The sequence below is a fragment of the Lagenorhynchus albirostris genome, chromosome 2 (genome assembly GCF_949774975.1).
Source record: "Lagenorhynchus albirostris chromosome 2, mLagAlb1.1, whole genome shotgun sequence".
Taxonomy (NCBI): domain Eukaryota; kingdom Metazoa; phylum Chordata; class Mammalia; order Artiodactyla; family Delphinidae; genus Lagenorhynchus; species Lagenorhynchus albirostris.
In genome coordinates this window covers 154,506,717-154,526,084 of record NC_083096.1, presented here as the reverse complement: position 1 = coordinate 154,526,084, position 19,368 = coordinate 154,506,717, and the positions used below count along the sequence as shown (strand labels likewise).

General features: G+C 43.4%; 1 protein-coding gene across 3 annotated transcripts in view; it reads left to right on the top strand.

Annotated features, from left to right (window-relative positions):
- The window catches only part of MACF1 (microtubule actin crosslinking factor 1), a 327,723-nt gene that overhangs the window by 285,716 nt on the left and 22,639 nt on the right, over positions 1-19,368 (top strand). For all 3 annotated transcript variants that reach the window (XM_060140476.1, XM_060140475.1, XM_060140477.1), the window contains 20 exons: positions 554-757; positions 2,425-2,656; positions 3,273-3,499; positions 4,610-4,732; positions 4,830-4,931; positions 5,757-5,858; positions 5,952-6,125; positions 6,218-6,373; positions 6,536-6,733; positions 7,281-7,409; positions 8,211-8,384; positions 10,814-10,969; positions 11,074-11,280; positions 11,419-11,538; positions 11,950-12,119; positions 13,141-13,300; positions 14,376-14,570; positions 14,900-15,028; positions 16,194-16,337; positions 16,800-16,988. In XM_060140476.1, the coding sequence (XP_059996459.1) occupies positions 554-757; positions 2,425-2,656; positions 3,273-3,499; positions 4,610-4,732; positions 4,830-4,931; positions 5,757-5,858; positions 5,952-6,125; positions 6,218-6,373; positions 6,536-6,733; positions 7,281-7,409; positions 8,211-8,384; positions 10,814-10,969; positions 11,074-11,280; positions 11,419-11,538; positions 11,950-12,119; positions 13,141-13,300; positions 14,376-14,570; positions 14,900-15,028; positions 16,194-16,337; positions 16,800-16,988 (3,291 nt within the window). The remainder of the gene's footprint in view (positions 1-553; positions 758-2,424; positions 2,657-3,272; positions 3,500-4,609; positions 4,733-4,829; positions 4,932-5,756; positions 5,859-5,951; positions 6,126-6,217; positions 6,374-6,535; positions 6,734-7,280; positions 7,410-8,210; positions 8,385-10,813; positions 10,970-11,073; positions 11,281-11,418; positions 11,539-11,949; positions 12,120-13,140; positions 13,301-14,375; positions 14,571-14,899; positions 15,029-16,193; positions 16,338-16,799; positions 16,989-19,368) is intronic.

Genomic DNA, 19,368 nt, shown 5'->3' with positions numbered 1-19,368 from the left:
ACTTCAACTGATGCTGTTACCATTAAAGGTAGTTTTTTTAATGTTTATTTTATTTGTGGTGTATGACTCATGTTTATTGCTATCTCTGTATTCCTGTAAGAGGAAGGATGTAAACTGGAAGTAGCCAGCAGTATAGTCAAGGAGCGGTTGGATTACCAGAAAGGTTGCTGTTTGTAGCTGGTCCTGCTTAGTGTCTCCCAGTCTGGGCAGGGAGACAGACATTAAATCGTGCAAACTACAGTAGAGTACAGAGAAGTATTTACGAGTACAGAAGACAGTGGAATACATTTGTATTGGAGGGTGAGAGTGAGAGACGATTTCTGGGAAGCTTCCTGGGTGGCGGAACATGTGAACTGGCTTTTGAAACTGAAGAGAATTAGAGTCAGAGTCCAAGACTTAGATTTTATTCCCTCCATAAACGGTGAGATGTTGGGACTTGCTGGGTTTTAGTAACTCAGTTTGTTCATTTGGTATGAGCTCTGATCAAAGTATTTAAACAAACAAACTGGTATAAGAAGGCTCATTTTATTTTAATCCATATTTCTTTGCATAGCAACTAAGGGAATCCATTGCTGAACACAAACCTCATATCGATAAGCTGCTAAAGATAGGCCCTCAACTAAAGGAGTTAAACCCTGAAGAGGGGGAAATGGTGCAAGAAAAATACCAGAAAGCAGAAAATACGTATGCCCAAATTAAAGAGGAGGTGCGCCAGCGGGCCCTGGCTCTGGACGAGGCTATTTCCCAGTCAGCTCAGGTATGTGTGTGTCTTAAACTCATATAACCTTCAACTGTCCTTTAGTCTAAGCAAGAGGCTCTGTATCAGTATGCCCCTATGCTCAGGAATGTCCAGGCTAGTATGCTGGTGATACATTATCAGGAGACTGGGAGCCTTTGCCTGTCTGCATTTTTATTCCAGGGAGCATTGGTTATACTGACAACTATAAGAAGGGTGAAATGCATCTTGGCTGGTATATATTGCCTGTTGATTGTTTCCTTGAAAATTTTATATTGTGATAATCCTTTAGCAGGGATAATTTTGGGTAAATTCATCTTGAAGCAACAAATGCCTCAAGAAGTCAAATTCCTATTGGGCCTGTTGCTTTCGAGATTTAGACAGCACATTCGTTTTCCTATTCACGAGGCCACCAGCTAGCTCCTAGTTCAGAGAAAGATGCTTGACTAGGGAGAAGGTAGAGTCAAGGAGAAACAAACCACTAGCAGTGGAGTTTAAAGCATGTAACTACATACTTTCCAACTAATATATTACTGTTATGTCTGGGTAATTTATTCCTATGTTTGGTCAATATTCTTGGTTAATATTTGTACTTACTCAAGTTTTTCCCCCCCACCTTCCGTCCCATCTCTCACTCACATTGTGGAATGTGTTACTTTGTGTTGTTGCTGCCTGCTCCTGTCTTCCCCACATCGTCACATTTCATTGTTGTGTTGACCGCGCCCACCATTACAGATTACAGAGGTAAGGTACCCACCCCCTTGGGATTAGGGTGTTCTTACGAAGCTGAGAATTGAGAGGATTATTTATAAGGAAACTTCCCTTAATGTTAGTGGAATAAATTTTATTAATGCAGTTTATTATGCCAGTTTCATTTGGGGCAGAACCTAGAAGTGAGGGAGTGATGGGAAGGGGTTTTGTTTGTTTACCGTGTTATTTCCTATAGGACATTTAACAGTTGGTAAGCGTTATTCTAATCAATGAATCCAGAGTTGGCTTTAGGGGGCAGACTTGTCTGTTGTGCTCCCTTTTGTCCCCTCTCTGCTTCATATTACGAATTAAAATTTTACAATTGTAGATATGTTGTTCAAAGTACCAGAAAAGTGGAAAGGGCAGTAGTTCTCTCGGAATAAGGTTAGATTTGGCCTTCCCTAATTATCTTTCATCATGCCAACATTTTAGTTTCTTACTATTACACTGGTGGGTTGTCAAACTGCATGCCATGATACTTTTAAACTCCAAGTCATGTAGCATATTGAGTTCCCCATCCATTTATACAGTTGGTGGAGGGCATCTAACTTCTTGGTCTACTCTGTTGCATGCAACTGTCATCTGAGATGTTGACACACTGACTCTCACTGGTTTCATAGTCTTGTCCCTTTTTCATCACGTTAGTTGGAATTGGGGAAGTATTGTGGCAGCATTAAGGATTTGAGTTGATTTTTCGTATAGTAAGTAATAGCTTTTTGCTTCTTAAACATTTACTTTTTCTGATGGGCCAGCTCTGGTATACTATGCCCAAAACAGTTTTTTAGACAAACCCAACACTTGACAGCCGTGGGGCTAGGCTGAGCATAGGTTTTATCCTAAACAGTAGTAGATTTATACACTGGCCTTAATCCCTAACATTTACCCCAGAAGTGTGACAGAGTACTGCTGTGATGGCTAATGGTCCAATATTTGTTTAGTTCCATGATAAAATTGAGCCCATGTTGGAGACTCTGGAGAATCTTTCCTCTCGCCTGCGTATGCCACCACTGATCCCTGCTGAAGTAGACAAGATCAGAGAGTGCATCAGTGACAACAAAAGTGCCACCGTGGAGCTGGAAAAACTGCAGCCATCCTTTGAGGCCCTGAAGCGCCGTGGAGAAGAGCTCATTGGGCGATCTCAGGGAGCTGACAAGGATCTGGCTGCAAAAGGTGCTTGATTAATCTAATCATTTTTTAAAAGTCGATAGAATAAATTCTAGGCTGTGGTTACCTCCAGCATCCCACCAGATGTACTTCATTGAATGCAAAGGCAGTGCCCAAGTAATGAGTATTCCACGAAGTCATTTAGAATTCAGAACACATCTCCCCATTGAAATAAGGTTACAATTGGTAGTTAGATTCCCAGACCAGGAAACAAATGCTCCTTTACCCCCTAATACGAGGAAACTGCAGTACCAGTAGTGGGTAGAACATAACTACCTTTTATAACACTTTCCATGGGAAACATAGCAGGTTCAACACAGAAGACTGGAAACAGAGTTCTCATTTCAGCCCCTTTATAAGTATCTTAGCAGTACTTTTATAGTAGATGATAACTCATTTCCAGATAACCTCTGTGATCTCTTTATGTGGGAGACCAATGTAAGTGATAAATGAGAGCATAGAAATAATTAATAATAAAGCTAAGATAGAAAACTATCCTTCAGTTATACATTTTTAGAGACTTTTAAGGATAATTTCAGTGAAAATAGGATTAGATCTAATACCTGATGAGGCTGATTTTAAGTCCTTAGAAAAGGCCTGTTCACTCTTCTGTACCCCTCAGAAATCCAGGACAAATTGGATCAAATGGTATTCTTCTGGGAGGACATCAAAGCTCGGGCTGAAGAGCGAGAAATTAAATTCCTTGATGTCCTTGAACTAGCGGAGAAGTTCTGGTATGACATGGCAGCTCTCCTCACCACCATCAAAGACACCCAGGACATCGTCCATGACTTGGAAAGCCCTGGCATTGACCCATCCATTATCAAACAACAGGTTGAAGCCGCCGAGGTAAGAAACAAAACCCCTTCTCTCATGTGTTTGTCCTGTAGGAAGGCACTGTATCCAACTATGTTGTGTTAACTGCTTAGCCAGGCTGAGTGCCTTAAAAGTTTTTGTTTGTTTGTTTGTTTGTTTTAAGCTTAATAGTATGTCTTTACACTAGAAAAAAAATACCTGCTCATTATAGATTCTTCTTTTTTTAATGTACAAGTTTTACCACTTTGTATAGGTACATACAACCGCCCCTGGTCGTGATGTAGAGCAGATCCATCACACAGAAGTAATCCTGTCATCAGTTTTAAACTTAACAATTCATATTAGTAGCATGTGCTTTAAAAATCCAGCTTTGCTTTCATTTCTGAATTTAGTCTTCTCTTTGGTGTACTTATTTCTCGAGTAAATTTATTTACTGTAGAAGAATAGAAAGTAGAAAAAATAAATTCTGGACTCATCATCCAGAAATAACAATGGTTACTTCCACATACCTTTTTCTAGCCTTTTTGGGGATCCTAGTTTTTATTAAATGCATTTCTCACCTCATTTTGTCCGTTTAGCCCAAGGCAAGACTGTCTTGCTATTCTGTATTCTCCCTCTTAACACTCATATCTTTCTTTTACTTCAGCCATTTCCACCTCCCCACCCCTGTCATTGCCAGTCCATGAACCATGTTTTAGGATCTGGCACAGAACTGACTTTCTTTGAGATTATGTAGCCTAGCATTCCTATTATGCTCATCTCCCAGCTCTTAGATATGTGACTTTTGTACTCTAGTATTTTATCCTAGTTAATTTTCTTCTCTGTAATAGACTTCTGGTTGTAGATTATGATCTCCTTGGACCTTTAGTAAATTATTGAAGCTCATTGCACCTTTCTCAGACTGTTTTATGTATTTATTGTTGATATATAAAAATATATTTGATGTATATATAAGAAAAATAACCAGACTCTGAAGCTTCACTGTTTAGATGAGTGAAATATTAAGAACGCTGGAAGACTTTAATGAAATTGACCGTTCTGTTCAACATCTGCTGTCGATGGGGGTATAAATTACATTTGCAAAGTTTGGAAAGTTCTCTTCTGCTTTCTGTTTTGGCTTATGTTCTGTTCATTTACATGTAGACTATTAAGGAAGAGACAGATGGTCTGCATGAGGAATTGGAGTTTATTCGAATCCTTGGAGCAGATTTGATTTTTGCCTGTGGAGAAACTGAGAAGCCGGAAGTGAAGAAGAGCATTGATGAGGTGTGGAGAAGTGGACAAGGGGTTCAGACAAAACGTTACTGGACTCACACTAAGAGTGGGATTAATTGGAGAGTCTGATCCACTGTTTTTACCCTAGATGAATAATGCCTGGGAGAACTTAAACAAAACATGGAGAGAGAGACTGGAAAAGCTTGAGGATGCCATGCAAGCCGCTGTGCAGTATCAGGACACTCTTCAGGTGAGAGGCCACGAGGTGACCACCACGGAAACACAGGTTCCGTGGTCTCTCTTTTTTATTTTTTATTTCTTTTTCCTTTTTGCGGTTCGTGGGCCTCTCACTGCCGCGGCCTCTCCCGTCGCGGAGCACAGGCTCCGGACACGCAGGCTCAGCGGCCATGGCTCACGGGCCCAGCCGCTCCGCGGCACGCGGGATCCTCCCGAACTGGGGCATGAACCCGCACCCCCTGCATCGGCAGGCGGACTCCCAACCACTGCGCCACCAGGGAAGCCCCCCGTGATTTCTGTCATATTCTGAGTCCAGCGTGAGTCGGTCACCTTCACAGGACTGCAACATTCTTGAACCAAAGACAGGCTATTTCTTTATTTCTAGCCAAAGTTTCCCACTTGTAGCAAGAAAAGTTCTGACATCCAAATTTCTAGTCTTCTTGCCATGTTTTTCATCATATTATCTATCCTCACAGTGGCTGTAGAGTAAAGCTGGCCTTACTGTCAAAGTCATTGCTTGCTAGAGGTCCCAACCCAGGTTATCTCAAAGCACAGCACAGTACGGTAGCTTCAGCACATTGTGGGCTTGCTAGCTGGCCATAAGAAATAGTAGTTTATTTTGGACATTATTCCAGTCGTGTTGGCTTCATCCTTAAGTCCCCATATTACTGAAATAAAGATCATTATCCCTTATTTCTGCCCCCAACCTGAGAGCACAAACAACACAAAGTATTGATACTTTGATTTATCTCTGCTTGTATTAGCAGAGATCATGCTAATTGTCTCCCAAGTCCTTATGTTTTTGTTTTTTGACTGTTTATTTGTATGTTTATTTTAGGCTATGTTTGACTGGCTAGATAACACTGTGATTAAACTCTGCACAATGCCCCCTGTCGGCACTGACCTCAACACTGTTAAAGATCAGTTAAATGAAATGAAGGTTTGTACCTGGGAAGGGTTTTTGAAGAAGGGTTGCTTCTTTTTCGTTTTTAAAGATTTGGTTTGATGTTAACATTCACTACGTCTTTGACAGGAGTTCAAAGTGGAAGTTTACCAACAGCAAATTGAGATGGAGAAGCTCAATCACCAGGGTGAACTGATGTTAAAGAAAGCTACTGATGAAACGGACAGAGACATTATACGAGAACCAATGACGGAACTTAAACACCTCTGGGAGAACCTGGGTGAGAAAATTGCTCACAGACAGGTAAGGCAAATGGTAGAGTACATAAAGTGGACTACTATCTACTGTTTTCTAATTTCCTAACAAACGTTCCCTTTAAATCATTTTCTGAGTAGCATAAGCTAGAAGGTGCTCTCTTGGCCCTTGGCCAGTTCCAGCATGCCTTAGAGGAGCTAATGAGTTGGTTGACTCACACTGAAGAGTTGCTAGATGCTCAGAGACCAATAAGTGGAGACCCAAAAGTCATTGAAGTTGAGCTCGCAAAGCACCACGTAAGTATTTTCATTTTTCATCTCTAAGCCTATTGGTTTGAGACCAGATATTGCCATCAGAAGCTTTTTGATGTTTCTGTACCTTTTGATGTCGTGTGTACCTTAGAGAGCCAGGCTTAATGATACCTATAGAGGTAAATTATGTTCTTCAACATTTTTTAGGTTCTAAAAAATGATGTTCTGGCCCATCAAGCCACAGTGGAAACAGTCAACAAAGCTGGCAATGAGCTTCTTGAATCTAGCGCTGGAGATGATGCCAGCAGCTTAAGGAGCCGTTTAGAAACCATGAACCAGTGCTGGGAGTCAGTGTTACAAAAAACAGAGGAGAGGGAGCAGCAGCTTCAGTCGACGCTGCAGCAGGTACATGCACTATCCAGGTTAGGTGGGTGGGGCTGTGCACATGACAGTATTCAGAAGGAAGTCCATCTAAGTCGACAAAAGAAAAGCAGTTTGGGGTGGAACCCCCTCTGCCTTGAGGGTCAGTTCTGTGCTAGACTTGTCTGGAAAGAACAACCTTTAATTGGATCATTCTTTTTGGATTAGTTTGTGATCCAGTCCCTCTATCTACTATTCAAAGTTAGTAGATCTTTGCTGTAACGAACCTTGTTCACAGATTTGGTTATTTTTTGGATCAAGTCAGGTCCCTCCGTATCCATATTCAACAGTACCTTAGTCAGTCAATTCATCAGGTTATATCAGGCATCTCTGTTACAGTGAGGTCTGAAGGATTCTGCTCAATTCTGAAAATAAGTAAATACATTGGCCCCATAATCATCCAGCAACAGAACAACCCTGCGTGAGAGCAGCCTAAAATTCCTCCCTCAAAGATTCCTCATGTGGTCATTTAGAAAGTTTACTTCTGAAAATAGAACTGACTACTGACCTTGCTAATGTCTTTTCTCAAAAGGCCCAGGGTTTCCATAGTGAAATTGAAGATTTCCTCTTGGAACTGACTAGAATGGAGACCCAACTTTCTGCATCGAAGCCCACAGGAGGACTTCCTGAAACGGCTAGGGAGCAGCTTGATACACATATGGTAACAGATTTCTTGAAATTGAGCATAAGCATCCCATTTTCAGTAGCTCCTTTCCGAATTCACAGAGATATATGTAGTTGGGAGTCTACAAAGTAGTGCATTTTTACTGACAATATAGTACTTGGGGATTGCTGCTTAGACAGGCTTCTAACGCCCTGCGATAGGCAGCGACAGGAAAGAGTGAACCAGAAATGCCCTGGGGAGCTGGCAGATTTCAAGTTAATCAGATTGACTGGCACAAGAATATTGATGTGAAGGTGAGAGCATCAAGACAGATAGTGACACAGATATGGTTGTATTTAAGAAAAAGACTGCTGGGACTTCCCTGGCGGTCCAGTGGTTAAGACTTTGTGCTTCCACTACAGAGGCTGAGGGTTCGATCCCTGGTTGGGAAACTAAGATCCCGCATGCTGCATGGAGCAGCCAAAAAATTAAAGGAAAAACCTACTTGAGGGGGGATTTAGGGAAATCCAATAGAAGCTGACAGTATTTCCAGAAAGTGGCTGAGAACAAGAGGCAACATAATTTCTAGGCATATCCCTCAGGAAAAGGAGAAATAAATTATTGGGGTCTATTTTTGTGATCTCTGATCCTTAAAAATTCTGTTGGTGACAAAATTATTTTTATATTAAGGAAGAATGGTGGGTTTCATTTCCTAATTGTTCAGCAGTTGAATTGAATCCAAAAGAAAGGATTTTAATCAAAATGAGACCTTCCTTGGCTTTTCCAAACTGTGCTTGTAAATCTGTGTGGGTGTCTTTCAGGGAATTTGCATTACTGATATCTTTCTTGCCCTTATAGGAACTCTATTCCCAGCTGAAAGCCAAGGAAGAGACTTACAATCAACTGCTTGACAAGGGCAGGCTCATGCTTCTCAGCCGTGATGATTCTGGATCTGGATCGAAGACAGAACAGAGCGTAGCACTCTTGGAACAGAAGTGGCATGTGGTCAGCAGTAAGATGGAAGAAAGAAAGGTATCACCACAAAATTCAGTTTGATTACTGTTTGAGTCGTTTGCTTAATGATTACATGCAATTATCATCTAGTTTCTATGGAAGATTTTTCATTATATTGTAGCAAGCTAGCAGAACTGATATCCTCAGAACTGGCTTTGTGCTAAATCAAGCCATCTTTTCTGCCATTACATTTCTATTTTCCATCCATGTCAGATTGCATTGATGCTGATAGTTTCTGCCGAGACTTGCTTTTATAATATTGCATTCCTTTTCTGCATCTACCAGTTAAGGCATTACTGCCTGTTACTGCTCAGTGATGGACTTAAAAATAGGTTTTGTCGGAGTTGGGAGGTTGGGAACAGCATGCAGGGAGTATCACTAATAATTCCTCACAGGGAATTTGATGTCTAGTTACTAAAACTCAAGAGCAGTAAATTGTATGTCCTCCTCTTACTCTTCCTCAAAAATCAAATTCTCCTCAAACGAAAAGTGATCAGAGATCAAGGCATTTGCCCCCAAACATTGTTTTTTATGAGTACAGAGTTCTAGAATATCACTCTGCATAGAGTTTCTGTGCTGGGCAGCTGAAACGGTAAAATATGTGCCCAAATCCATTGGCCACATCCATTGAACAAGTAATTGTTAAGCATGTATGTATCAGGCACTGTGCTAGGTGTACAGTGGAAAACAATAAAGGCATGAACTCTGTCATCATGAACTTTAATGTGCAGAAGGAAGTAAACCACATCTTCACACATATAAATGAACATTTTGAGAGAAGCATTAATTTCCTAGGGTCCCTCTAGTGTGGGGTCTGATAACTTTGTTACATGAAGAGTGGGCAGAGGACCTGAGTGTATGGCTGTGTTCTAAGTTTTGGACAGGGTCTTGTCTATAATTCCTGCTGAATGTAGAGCTAAGACTAATTAAAGAAACCAAGGTAGATTCTGGCTCAAAATCAAGTAGTTTCTAGAGGGTTTTGCCACAGTGGAACAAGTTGCCTCAAGGAATATAGTTTTCACCCTTGAACAACATGGGTTTGAACTGCGCAAGTCCGCTTGTATGCAGGATTTTTTTTCTTCACTAAGTATATCTACAGTCCTACATGATCCCTAGTTGGTTGAATCTTTGCATTCAGAACCGTGGATGTGGAGGGCAGACTTTAAAGTTACACACGGATTTCCAGCTTCTCGGAGGATCGACACCCCCAAACCCATGTTGTTAAGGGGTCAACTTTAGTTGTTGAATTGATCGAGCAAAGGCTAGCTGTCAATGATAGTTATTTCTGATTTTATAAGAACATTACATTCCAGGATCGCTAAAATTATCTAAGCCCTGTTGAAGACTATATAGATAAAATGACGTGGAAAGATTTCCTGCCATCTAGGAACTTGCAATATATTTATTGCTAAGCATTTCTATGATAGATTTGAGGTAGATTTCCTTTGTCCACTGAACTTGTTTAGACTGGGTCTATGCATTTTTATAACATTCATCACAGTGTTTTTTAGGTTACAGAAGTAACCTGAAAACACCAAGAGGAAAGTAGAAAGAATACACAACCCATTTAACAGCAATGAACATTTTCAGTGTACTTCTGGGGTTTCTTTCAGTGAATATTTTGCATATATTCATTTTTAACAATCTGTCATTATTCTACTTTGCCTGCCTAGTAGACGGGCCAGGGTCAGAGGCCATCACCCAGATGTTCGGGGTAGAGGTCTCTGAGGATGGAGCTTGTTGACTGTGGAACTGGGATGTACCACAGCTACTCAGAGAGTAGCGCACACCCTGAATGAGCCACTCTTTTTTGTCATTCTGATTTAGATCGTAATGACTAAAAATTTACATCTATGTAAATTGTCACATTTTTGTTTGAAATGTTCTGGCTTTTATTACCTTTGTTGCTGTAGCATAAGCATAAGTTTCAGACTCAGACTTTTTCAAGTGCCATATTTCCTGAAAACATACTCAGATAGAGAGAGCCCTGCGTTGACCGTCACCGTCACAGTCAGGTGCTTCTCATTTAGTTGTGCTATGCCACAAAAAGGACATTAAAGGAAACTGAGACTTTGCCCAAAGTAGGTTGCAGATCCTGCAGCTGTCACCACTAAAGGGTCTGTCCACTTAACATTTATTGAATGGCTTGAATGCCTTTATTCCTGTTCTTTAATGTCTCAGGAAGTGGGGAATGGCAGAGAAAGCAACTTAGCTGCAAACTGTGCTCTTTCCTTTTCCAAGCACAGTTGTTTCAGTTTCAAACACTAGCACTAAAATGTCCCCTTCTTTGCAAACAGGGCATGTTTGGAGGTTGATTAAATGAGGCTTCCTTCTTAGAAGTCATCTCATTTGGTGTACAATTCACGCCTTTGTCCTTAAAACTATAATTCTTGAATTTGGCACTTTTCTCTGTGTGTGTGTGTGTGTGTGTGTTACTTAAAATTTAGTCAAAGCTGGAAGAGGCCCTCAACCTGGCAACAGAATTCCAGAATTCCCTGCAAGAATTTATCAACTGGCTCACTCTAGCAGAGCAGAGTTTAAACATCGCTTCTCCTCCCAGCCTGATTCTAAACACCGTCCTTTCCCAGATAGAGGAGCACAAGGTAACAATGGCATTACGATGCTGCCTTCCCTTTGAAAGCGCCAATTGAAAGTGATGCTCCTTGATCTTATCTCCAGTTTAAAAAGAGCAATATTTTCCCCTCAGGTGTTTGCTAATGAAGTAAATGCTCATCGAGACCAGATCATTGAGCTGGATCAAACCGGGAATCAGTTAAAGTTCCTTAGCCAGAAACAGGACGTTGTTCTGATCAAAAATTTGCTGGTTAGCGTCCAGTCTCGATGGGAGAAGGTTGTCCAGCGATCTATTGAAAGAGGACGATTGCTGGATGATGCCAGAAAGCGGGCAAAACAAGTAAGTTATAAAAGAAAGATACTAATTTACTGAACAACCTTGGGCTGCATGTTTTGAGTCTCCGCATTGGTTCACATAAAAGTGCTGTGTAGTGTGCATATTCATTCCTGTTATAACGTATTTCTTACATAATTTTAGTTCCATGAAGCTTGGAAAAAACTGATTGACTGGCTAGAAGATGCAGAGAGTCACCTGGACTCAGAACTGGAGATATCCAACGACCCAGACAAAATTAAACTTCAGCTCTCAAAGCATAAGGTACAGCAGTTCATTGCTCTTAGGTCCTAAGCTTGGTGTTCACTGATGATTGTAGCTTGATAAAAACACAGAACTAGTCAAAAGAAAACTAATCGGTTAATGTTAAATGGCCAAGATCATAGAGCCATGTTGTATCTGGACAGTGTCTAACCATGACAATTCCTCATTTAAATAAGAGTTCAAACAAAGTGACTGTGGGAGTAACCAGCTGAAACTGTGGGCTTTTAGAAATAGTCATGCACTGCTGTATGTGGCACAGACAAAACCTTATAAATTTCTTCAGGATAAGCTGTTGTTAATTTTAGTTCAAGAAGTAGTGACATTCATACTATTTCTGGTTACCCACCTGAAAACTCGATGTCATCTGACTTTTAGCGTGGTTTTTTTTTTTTTAAATCTTTTTGAGAACAGGAGTTCCAGAAAACTCTTGGTGGCAAACAGCCTGTGTATGATACCACAATTAGAACAGGCAGAGCACTGAAAGAAAAGACTTTGCTTCCTGATGACACTCAGAAACTTGACAACTTACTGGGAGAAGTCAGAGACAAATGGGATACTGTTTGTGGCAAGTCTGTGGAGAGGTGAGTGTGAAATGTCCCTTTTCGTGGATCTGTGTGTTATCCCCAAAGTAACCAGGAGACAGTGACAGGATTCTAGAAAGTGGTAATAAAGCTAATGTATCAGTAACAGTAGCATCTTGCTATCTCCAGTTAATTCAGTGAGAGTTATGAAATAATTTGAATCAGATATATTAAAATTATCATATTTTAAACTTGAACCTTTACTGTATTACAAAGAGAGAAGCCTATAAAATCAGGCCAACAGTAAAAGAAGATCTGTAACTCTAAATACATGTGAATCACAAATTTGTAATGCCAGTAGCTGTCTCACTGAGTGTCTCTTGTGTCAGACACTGTACAAAGCCTCCAATGTAGTATCTCATTTAACCATCTTGAGGCTCATTAATCCTCACAACAACCACTGAGGTGTGGGTACTGTTCTTCCCATTTTACAGATGAGGAAATGGTCACAAAGAGGTTTCTTAACTCCCCCATGCTCACTCAGCTACTAAGCAGCAGAGCTGAGATTTGGTTCTAAAAGTTGTACTTTTATCCACTTGTACCAGCTATGCTATGTAAGCATTATGATACCTCTGTATTATTTGTACTCCCAGTTTTTCAGATGAAGTGACTGAGGTTCAAAGAGACAGCCAGAGTCTCACAACTGGTGGAGAGTTAGGAGTTGAACTCCTGGCTCCAAATCATTAATAGAACCACCACCCTCTACTGGAGTGGTGTAATGTAAATAAAAAGACCTTGGGTTGTAGGGTGTGCATAGCATACCGTGTGCATAGCAGTTGGACTCTAAAATGCCAGAAGGGCATCTACACCGGTCTCCTGCACTATGCTTAATCCATTTTAGAGAGTGGTTTAATTTAAAATGTCTAAACATCTCTTAGTCACTTTTTACAGTATTTCTAACTGTTCTAACACAGCAGTCCCTCTCTAGATAAAGTTCAAGCAGTATTCCTGTTCAGTGGTCAGAATTGTGAGCCATTCATAAAAGAACCACTAACCAGTGAAGTTTGGGTGCTTTTCTCAGGCAGCACAAGTTGGAGGAGGCCCTGCTGTTTTCGGGCCAGTTCATGGACGCTCTGCAGGCCTTGGTGGACTGGTTGTACAAGGTAGAGCCGCAGCTGGCTGAGGACCAGCCTGTGCACGGGGACCTGGACCTCGTCATGAACCTCATGGATGCCCACAAGGTGAGGGGCGAGATCTGGGCTGCGTGGAGGGCAAAGCCGTTGGGTCCTGCACCTGTGTGTGCCTTCAGCTCATGGTACCCTTGTACGGCTCCCCTAGAAAGAAAGTCTGAAAGAGCCTGTGTCTCTGCTTGTCAGAGAGGCAGCTCCCTGCTCTGTGTGTTTAAACAAACTGTTACAGGGATTCTGCATCAGCCACAAGGAATTTAACCAAAGTTGGTTTGATTCAGATTTGCCAGTGTGTAAACTTCACATTGAGGGCCCCCCCTCAGTTTCCTGTTTATATCTCTCAGTTGAGTCAAAATGGATTTAAATTCAGGAGACCCTCAAGATATCCACTTCCACTGATTCTTAACATGCAAATGAGTGTTTTTTAAACTACTTCTGAACCTGACAGGCCAGCTCCGTGCACACCAGCATTTAGTGTAACCTACACCTGTACGTTGAACTACATACTGTCCTCCTGCTTCAGCACGAAGCGTTGAGCTTTACCTTGAAGTTACACCAGATTCTTATGTGCGTGGCAGGTGGGCTCTTACCAAGGGGGAAGGGGGGAGGGAGAGATAAATTGGGAGATTGGAATTGACATGTACACACCACTATATATAAAACAGATATCTAATAAGAACCTACAGTATAGCACAGGGAACTCTACTCAATACCCTGTAGTGACCTATATGGGAAAAAAAATCTAAAAAAGAGTGGATATATTTATATGTATAACTGATTCACTTTGCTGTACAGCAGAAAGTAACACAACATTGTTAAATCAACTATAAAAATTAATTTAAAAAAAAACTCCCACAATTCTGGAGATGCTAGTACAGCATAATTCCTGTTTCACAGATGAGACTGGGACTCCAGTTAAGCAGGTTACCCAAGTCACGCCTCTCACATTCAGAGCCACATCCTGTGGTGGTTCTTTCTTACTTGTGATCCCACCTCCGTCTGTGCATAAAAGACACACAATTGGAACCTACCAAGGAGAATTGAAGGAAATGACTACTTTCTCTGTGGTTTTACTTCTTGAATTCAAAACATTTGTAAGACAAACCAATTCTCCTGTTTTCTTTTCCAGGTTTTCCAGAAGGAACTGGGAAAGCGAACGGGAACCGTTCAGGTCCTAAAACGATCAGGCCGGGAGCTGATTGAGAACAGTCGAGATGACACCACTTGGGTGAAAGGGCAACTCCAGGAACTGAGCACTCGCTGGGACACCGTGTGTAAACTCTCTGTCTGCAAACAGAGCCGGCTTGAGCAGGCCTTGAAGCAGGTCAGACAGCGCCTGGGGTTGGGCCTGAGCAGAGTCAGTCTAGCCTCTTTATCAGGATTGGTTTCAGCCAGTCTTGTAAGGAACACAAGGTCAAAAATTGATATTCTAAATGTTCAACAAGATTTTAACCCGCATCCATATAAGAGAAATAATGAGTTTAGTTGGTTTTTCAAGTTGCACAGATGAAAGATGACCTTTGTGGGGCTTTGATAGAGCCTTCAAGTGCCTGTGGTACTCCATTGAGTTCAGGCCAGACCGTTCCCTGGCATACCACGTCCAGGACCTTGGCTGCAGAGAGAGGTTCAGTCTCTTGTGCTTGGTTATTTCAGGCAGAAGAGTTTCGGGACACAATTCACATGCTGTTGGAGTGGCTTTCTGAAGCCGAGCAGACACTGCGTTTTCGGGGAGCACTTCCTGATGACACAGAGGCCCTGCGGTCTCTCATCGACACTCATAAGGTAATCCATCCCCCCGGCGCAGGGACCCATGCCACCCACATGGGGAGGGTGGCCACGCCAGCAACGGAAAGCTGCTTTTTCTTAGAAACGTTAGACCTCATGTGAAAAGGAACAAAGCCAGAATGGGCCCAGCTTACTCATTATCAGGAATGAGAAGAAAACGATTGGTGGGTTTTGTGACCCCTTAAAGACAACTCATCCACTCATTCTTACAAAAGTAGCACATGCTGGTTGTAAACAAGTCAGACAGCTGGTGTTAATATAGAGGAAAACACGGGCTGCTCTACCTTTATGCCCCACCTGCACACGCCTTGTGTGACTTTCCTTACGTTACCAGCTCCAGGCGCTGATCTTTGCCCCTAGAACTGCTCACCAAGCTGCAGAATATAATACAGTGTCTGGGGCTTCAGTGTGACTGTGCTAACAAGGTGGGAAATGTTTCCTTTTTTAATTTTGGTGTTTCCCACCGAGAGATTTTAATCATGGTTTTGTCATTGCATTGTGTTGTAGGTATTTTTAAAATGTAGTGTTGGCAACAAAGCAGATTATTTGCCTTTGAAATTTGTAATGTAATGTGCATATATGAAGTTTGGGAAGAGGGAGTTGAGGCACTGGGGCGATTCTGATGGAAAGACAGGGCTGGGAGCTGGTGGAACTCCCAGACGTGTGTCTTCAGGAGCTTCCTCTCTGGTTGTTAGGAAAGACACTTGGTCTCTGAGTCCAGGAGAAAAGCTATGGTCATTCGATTGCCTTCTGTTCTAGTAGTATTCATAATCTTTTTCCTATCTCATCTTGAACAACAACAACAAAAATGTATTGTTTTGTAGCTGTCACTGTATGTGTCCAAGACAACACCATTTACACATATGGAAATGAATCCAAGCAGGAATTTATAAAAAGAGAGAGAGATCAGGAAAAGGGTCATGCCTGTGTCTCTCTAGTCCTTATCATCTGTGCAGAGAAAGTCATCTTTGTGAAATCCCTCGCTTCCCCCCACCTCTGAGAACTGGAAAGAAAATGACAGAGATGCCTAAATGCAGGCTTCTAGAGTTCTGTGTCAACATAGAGTCGAAAAACACACTGAAGTTGTTTACCCCTCTCAGTGTAAACTAACAGCGCTGCTAGACTAGGTTTAAGGTTTTGATTTCAAATCTTGTTTGTTTAGGAATTCATGAAGAAAGTGGAAGAAAAGCGCGTGGATGTTAACACAGCAGTGGCCATGGGAGAAGTCATCCTGGTGGTCTGCCATCCTGATTGCATCACCACCATCAAACACTGGATCACCATCATCCGGGCTCGCTTTGAGGAGGTGAGTTCCTAGTTTTAGAGGAAGACCGCACGTGCCCCGTAAAATGGGTGAACAGCAGTAAAATACTCCAGAGCTTCCCCACCCCCACGTAAGGAATCTTTCACTCACTGTGAATATCTCAACAAGAATCAAGTTATTCGCATTTTAGTAGTGACTGTTTTCTTGATAATGTGCAGAAACCTGGAAGGATGGTGCTGGTGTTGTTGTGTTCCTTGATGACGCCGGTGGACACGTGGTGTGTTCTTCCCTCCTTCCTGAGAATTCTGTGTCTAATACCACGTGCCACATTTGGTTTCAGGGGAGCTGATTCCTTATTCCAGCTCTGTCTCCAGAATAAGAGTGAAGCCTCTTGACTGCTTGGGTGGTCTTTCCCCTAAAAGTCATTGTTAGGCTCACAGAAAAAAGGGCTTTGAAAACGAGGGATGTGCTTGGCTGACAGCCGACGGGTTCCCTCCCCCGCAGGTCCTGACGTGGGCCAAGCAGCACCAGCAGCGCCTCGAAGCCGCCCTGTCAGAACTGGTGGCCAACGCCGAGCTCTTGGAAGAACTTCTGGCGTGGATCCAGTGGGCTGAGACCACCCTCATTCAACGGGATCAGGAGCCAATCCCTCAGAACATCGACCGAGTTAAAGCCCTTATCGCTGAGCATCAGGTATCCTCACCACATCGTGTGGTCGTGTGTTTCCTGCATGGCTCATGGAGCCCGTTTCCTTGGCCCTGTGCATCTGTGTTTTAATTGCTGCTGAACATACTCCCGCAGACTTAGCAGCTTAAAACACGCTTACTGTCTCAGAGTTTCCGTGGGGCTAGGGGACCAGGGAACGTCTTACCAGGCTGAAACCAAGGTGTCGGCCAACACTGCAGTTCCCACCCAGGCGCTTTCAGGTTGTTGGTGTCGTTCATTTCACTGCAGTGTAGGATGGAGGTCTCCCTTTTCTCGCTGGCTGTCAGCTCCTGGAGGCCACCCTCAGGTCTTAGGCACACGGCTGTCTCACAGTATGGCAGCGTCTGTCTTCAAAGCCAGCAGGAGACCCTCCATCCTGCTCTGACAGATCTTATATAATAAAACGTAATCCAGGGCTTCCCTGGTGGCACAGTGGTTGAGAATCCGCCTGCTGACGTGGGGGACACGGGTTTGAGCCCTGGTCCGGGAAGATCCCACATGCTACAGAGCAACTAGGCCTGTGCGCCACAGCTGCTGAGCCTGTGCTCTGGAGCCCGCAAGCCACAACTACTGAAGCCCGTGCGCCTAGAGCCCGTGCTCCGCAACAAGAGAGGCCACCGCGGTGAGAAGCCCACGCACCACAACAAAGAGTATCCCCCGCTCGCTGCAACTAGAGAAAGCCTGCGCACAGCAACAAAGAGCCTACTCAGCCAGAAATTAATTAATTAATTTTTAAAAAAGAAAAACATAATCCAGGAGTGGCTGCCCACGCTTTCCACAGGTGTTGCCCACACTTGAGGGGGAGAGTACACAGGACATGTATGTCAGGAGTCTTGGGGCCTGGCTTAGAAATCTGCCTGCCGCATCCTGTTTCTATTGACTTGCCTCTGTGCCAAGGTCCCATTACTTGGGACCTATCCCATTACACCTGGATTCAGAAAGACGTCTTGCATGTACTCAGAGATGGGCCAGACAACACATCAAACTAAACTGAACAGAGGAAAGCTCAGTTAGGAGACAAATTTGGTTTTTAACCATGATAATTTACACCAAATGCAAGCATGGATCTTGCCTAGTTATACTGTGGACATAAGGTCTTTTTAGCATATGTAATTAGCCTGGCCAGTGAGGACTCCCTGTACTTCCCATCAAGTTTACCTACGTTGACCCCTTCTCTCCTGAGTGAGATTATCTTCTTCCATCAGGGCCAGTCCCTCTCCCTTCTGTTATCACCTCTCATTCCTTGTGCCTTTAATCTCCCCGCTCTTGTGTCCCCCCATCTCTCTGACAACTCTTTCTCAGTCTTCTTAGCTGGTTCCTCTTCCTCTATCCACTTGTTAACGTTGTTCCCCGAAGTTCCATTCTTGACCCTCTTCTCATACCTGAGGTTGTATCTGGCCTGACACCTTCAGCCAGCACCTGTACACCCAGGGCTTCCACATCTCCTGGCTTGTCTGCAGCATGCAGGAAGCTAGAGGCAGCTCTAAAACTCCATTTCATCCCTGCTTGCTGGCCCTGACCCCACCCCTCCCTTCCGCACCTGCCTCCTCTCTCCTCATCCACCCAGTCACCCAACACAGGAGTGACTCCTTTTTCTTTACCCCCTACATTTAGCCAGTCATCAGGTCTTACCTGTCCTACTTTCAAAATACTTCTTGGCTCCTTCTCTCCTGCCCCGGCTCAGGCCCTCACTGTGTTTTGCCTCAATTACTGCAATGGCTTCCCAACTTGCCTGCCTCCCCGCTTTCCATCCTCCCTCCTACACTGAGGCCAGAATGATAGCTCTAAACAGAGATCTGATTGTGTCTCTTCTCTAGATCGGAATCCTTCAGTTGCCCACCCACCCGTAAACACCCCCCCGCGCCCCCCACCCCCCCCCACACACACACAGATTGCTCTCAGAATAAAACCCCAGTCCCTTAGCCTGACACAAGGCCTTTCTGGACCCTTCTCCTGCCTACCTCTCCAGCTGTCCCTCTTGCCTCTCCTCTGATTGTATCCTCAGCCAGTGATCAGCAGGGCTCTGGCTCGCTCCACTGTCAGGCTTCCGTGGGACTGCCCTGCCCCCAGCCTTTGGCTCATTCTTCATCCTGCAGCACACAGCTCAGGCACCAGCCTCCGGGCAGCCTTCCTCCCCACATTGGGCTGTGGGTGCCTGTCCTAGGCCTTCTTTCGGAGCCCTGGGTGCCACTCATTGCTCTGACTGTCTGGTTTCCTCACTCAGCTGTGAGCTCCTGGAAGTCAGAGCCATGTCTTATTCCTTCAGGTCTCCAGAACCTGATGAAGTGCCTCACTCAAGGCCACAATCATGTTTCTTGAAAGGAGTGCAGCCGTGTACGAAGGCATTTGCAGTTGCTCCATCTGTCAC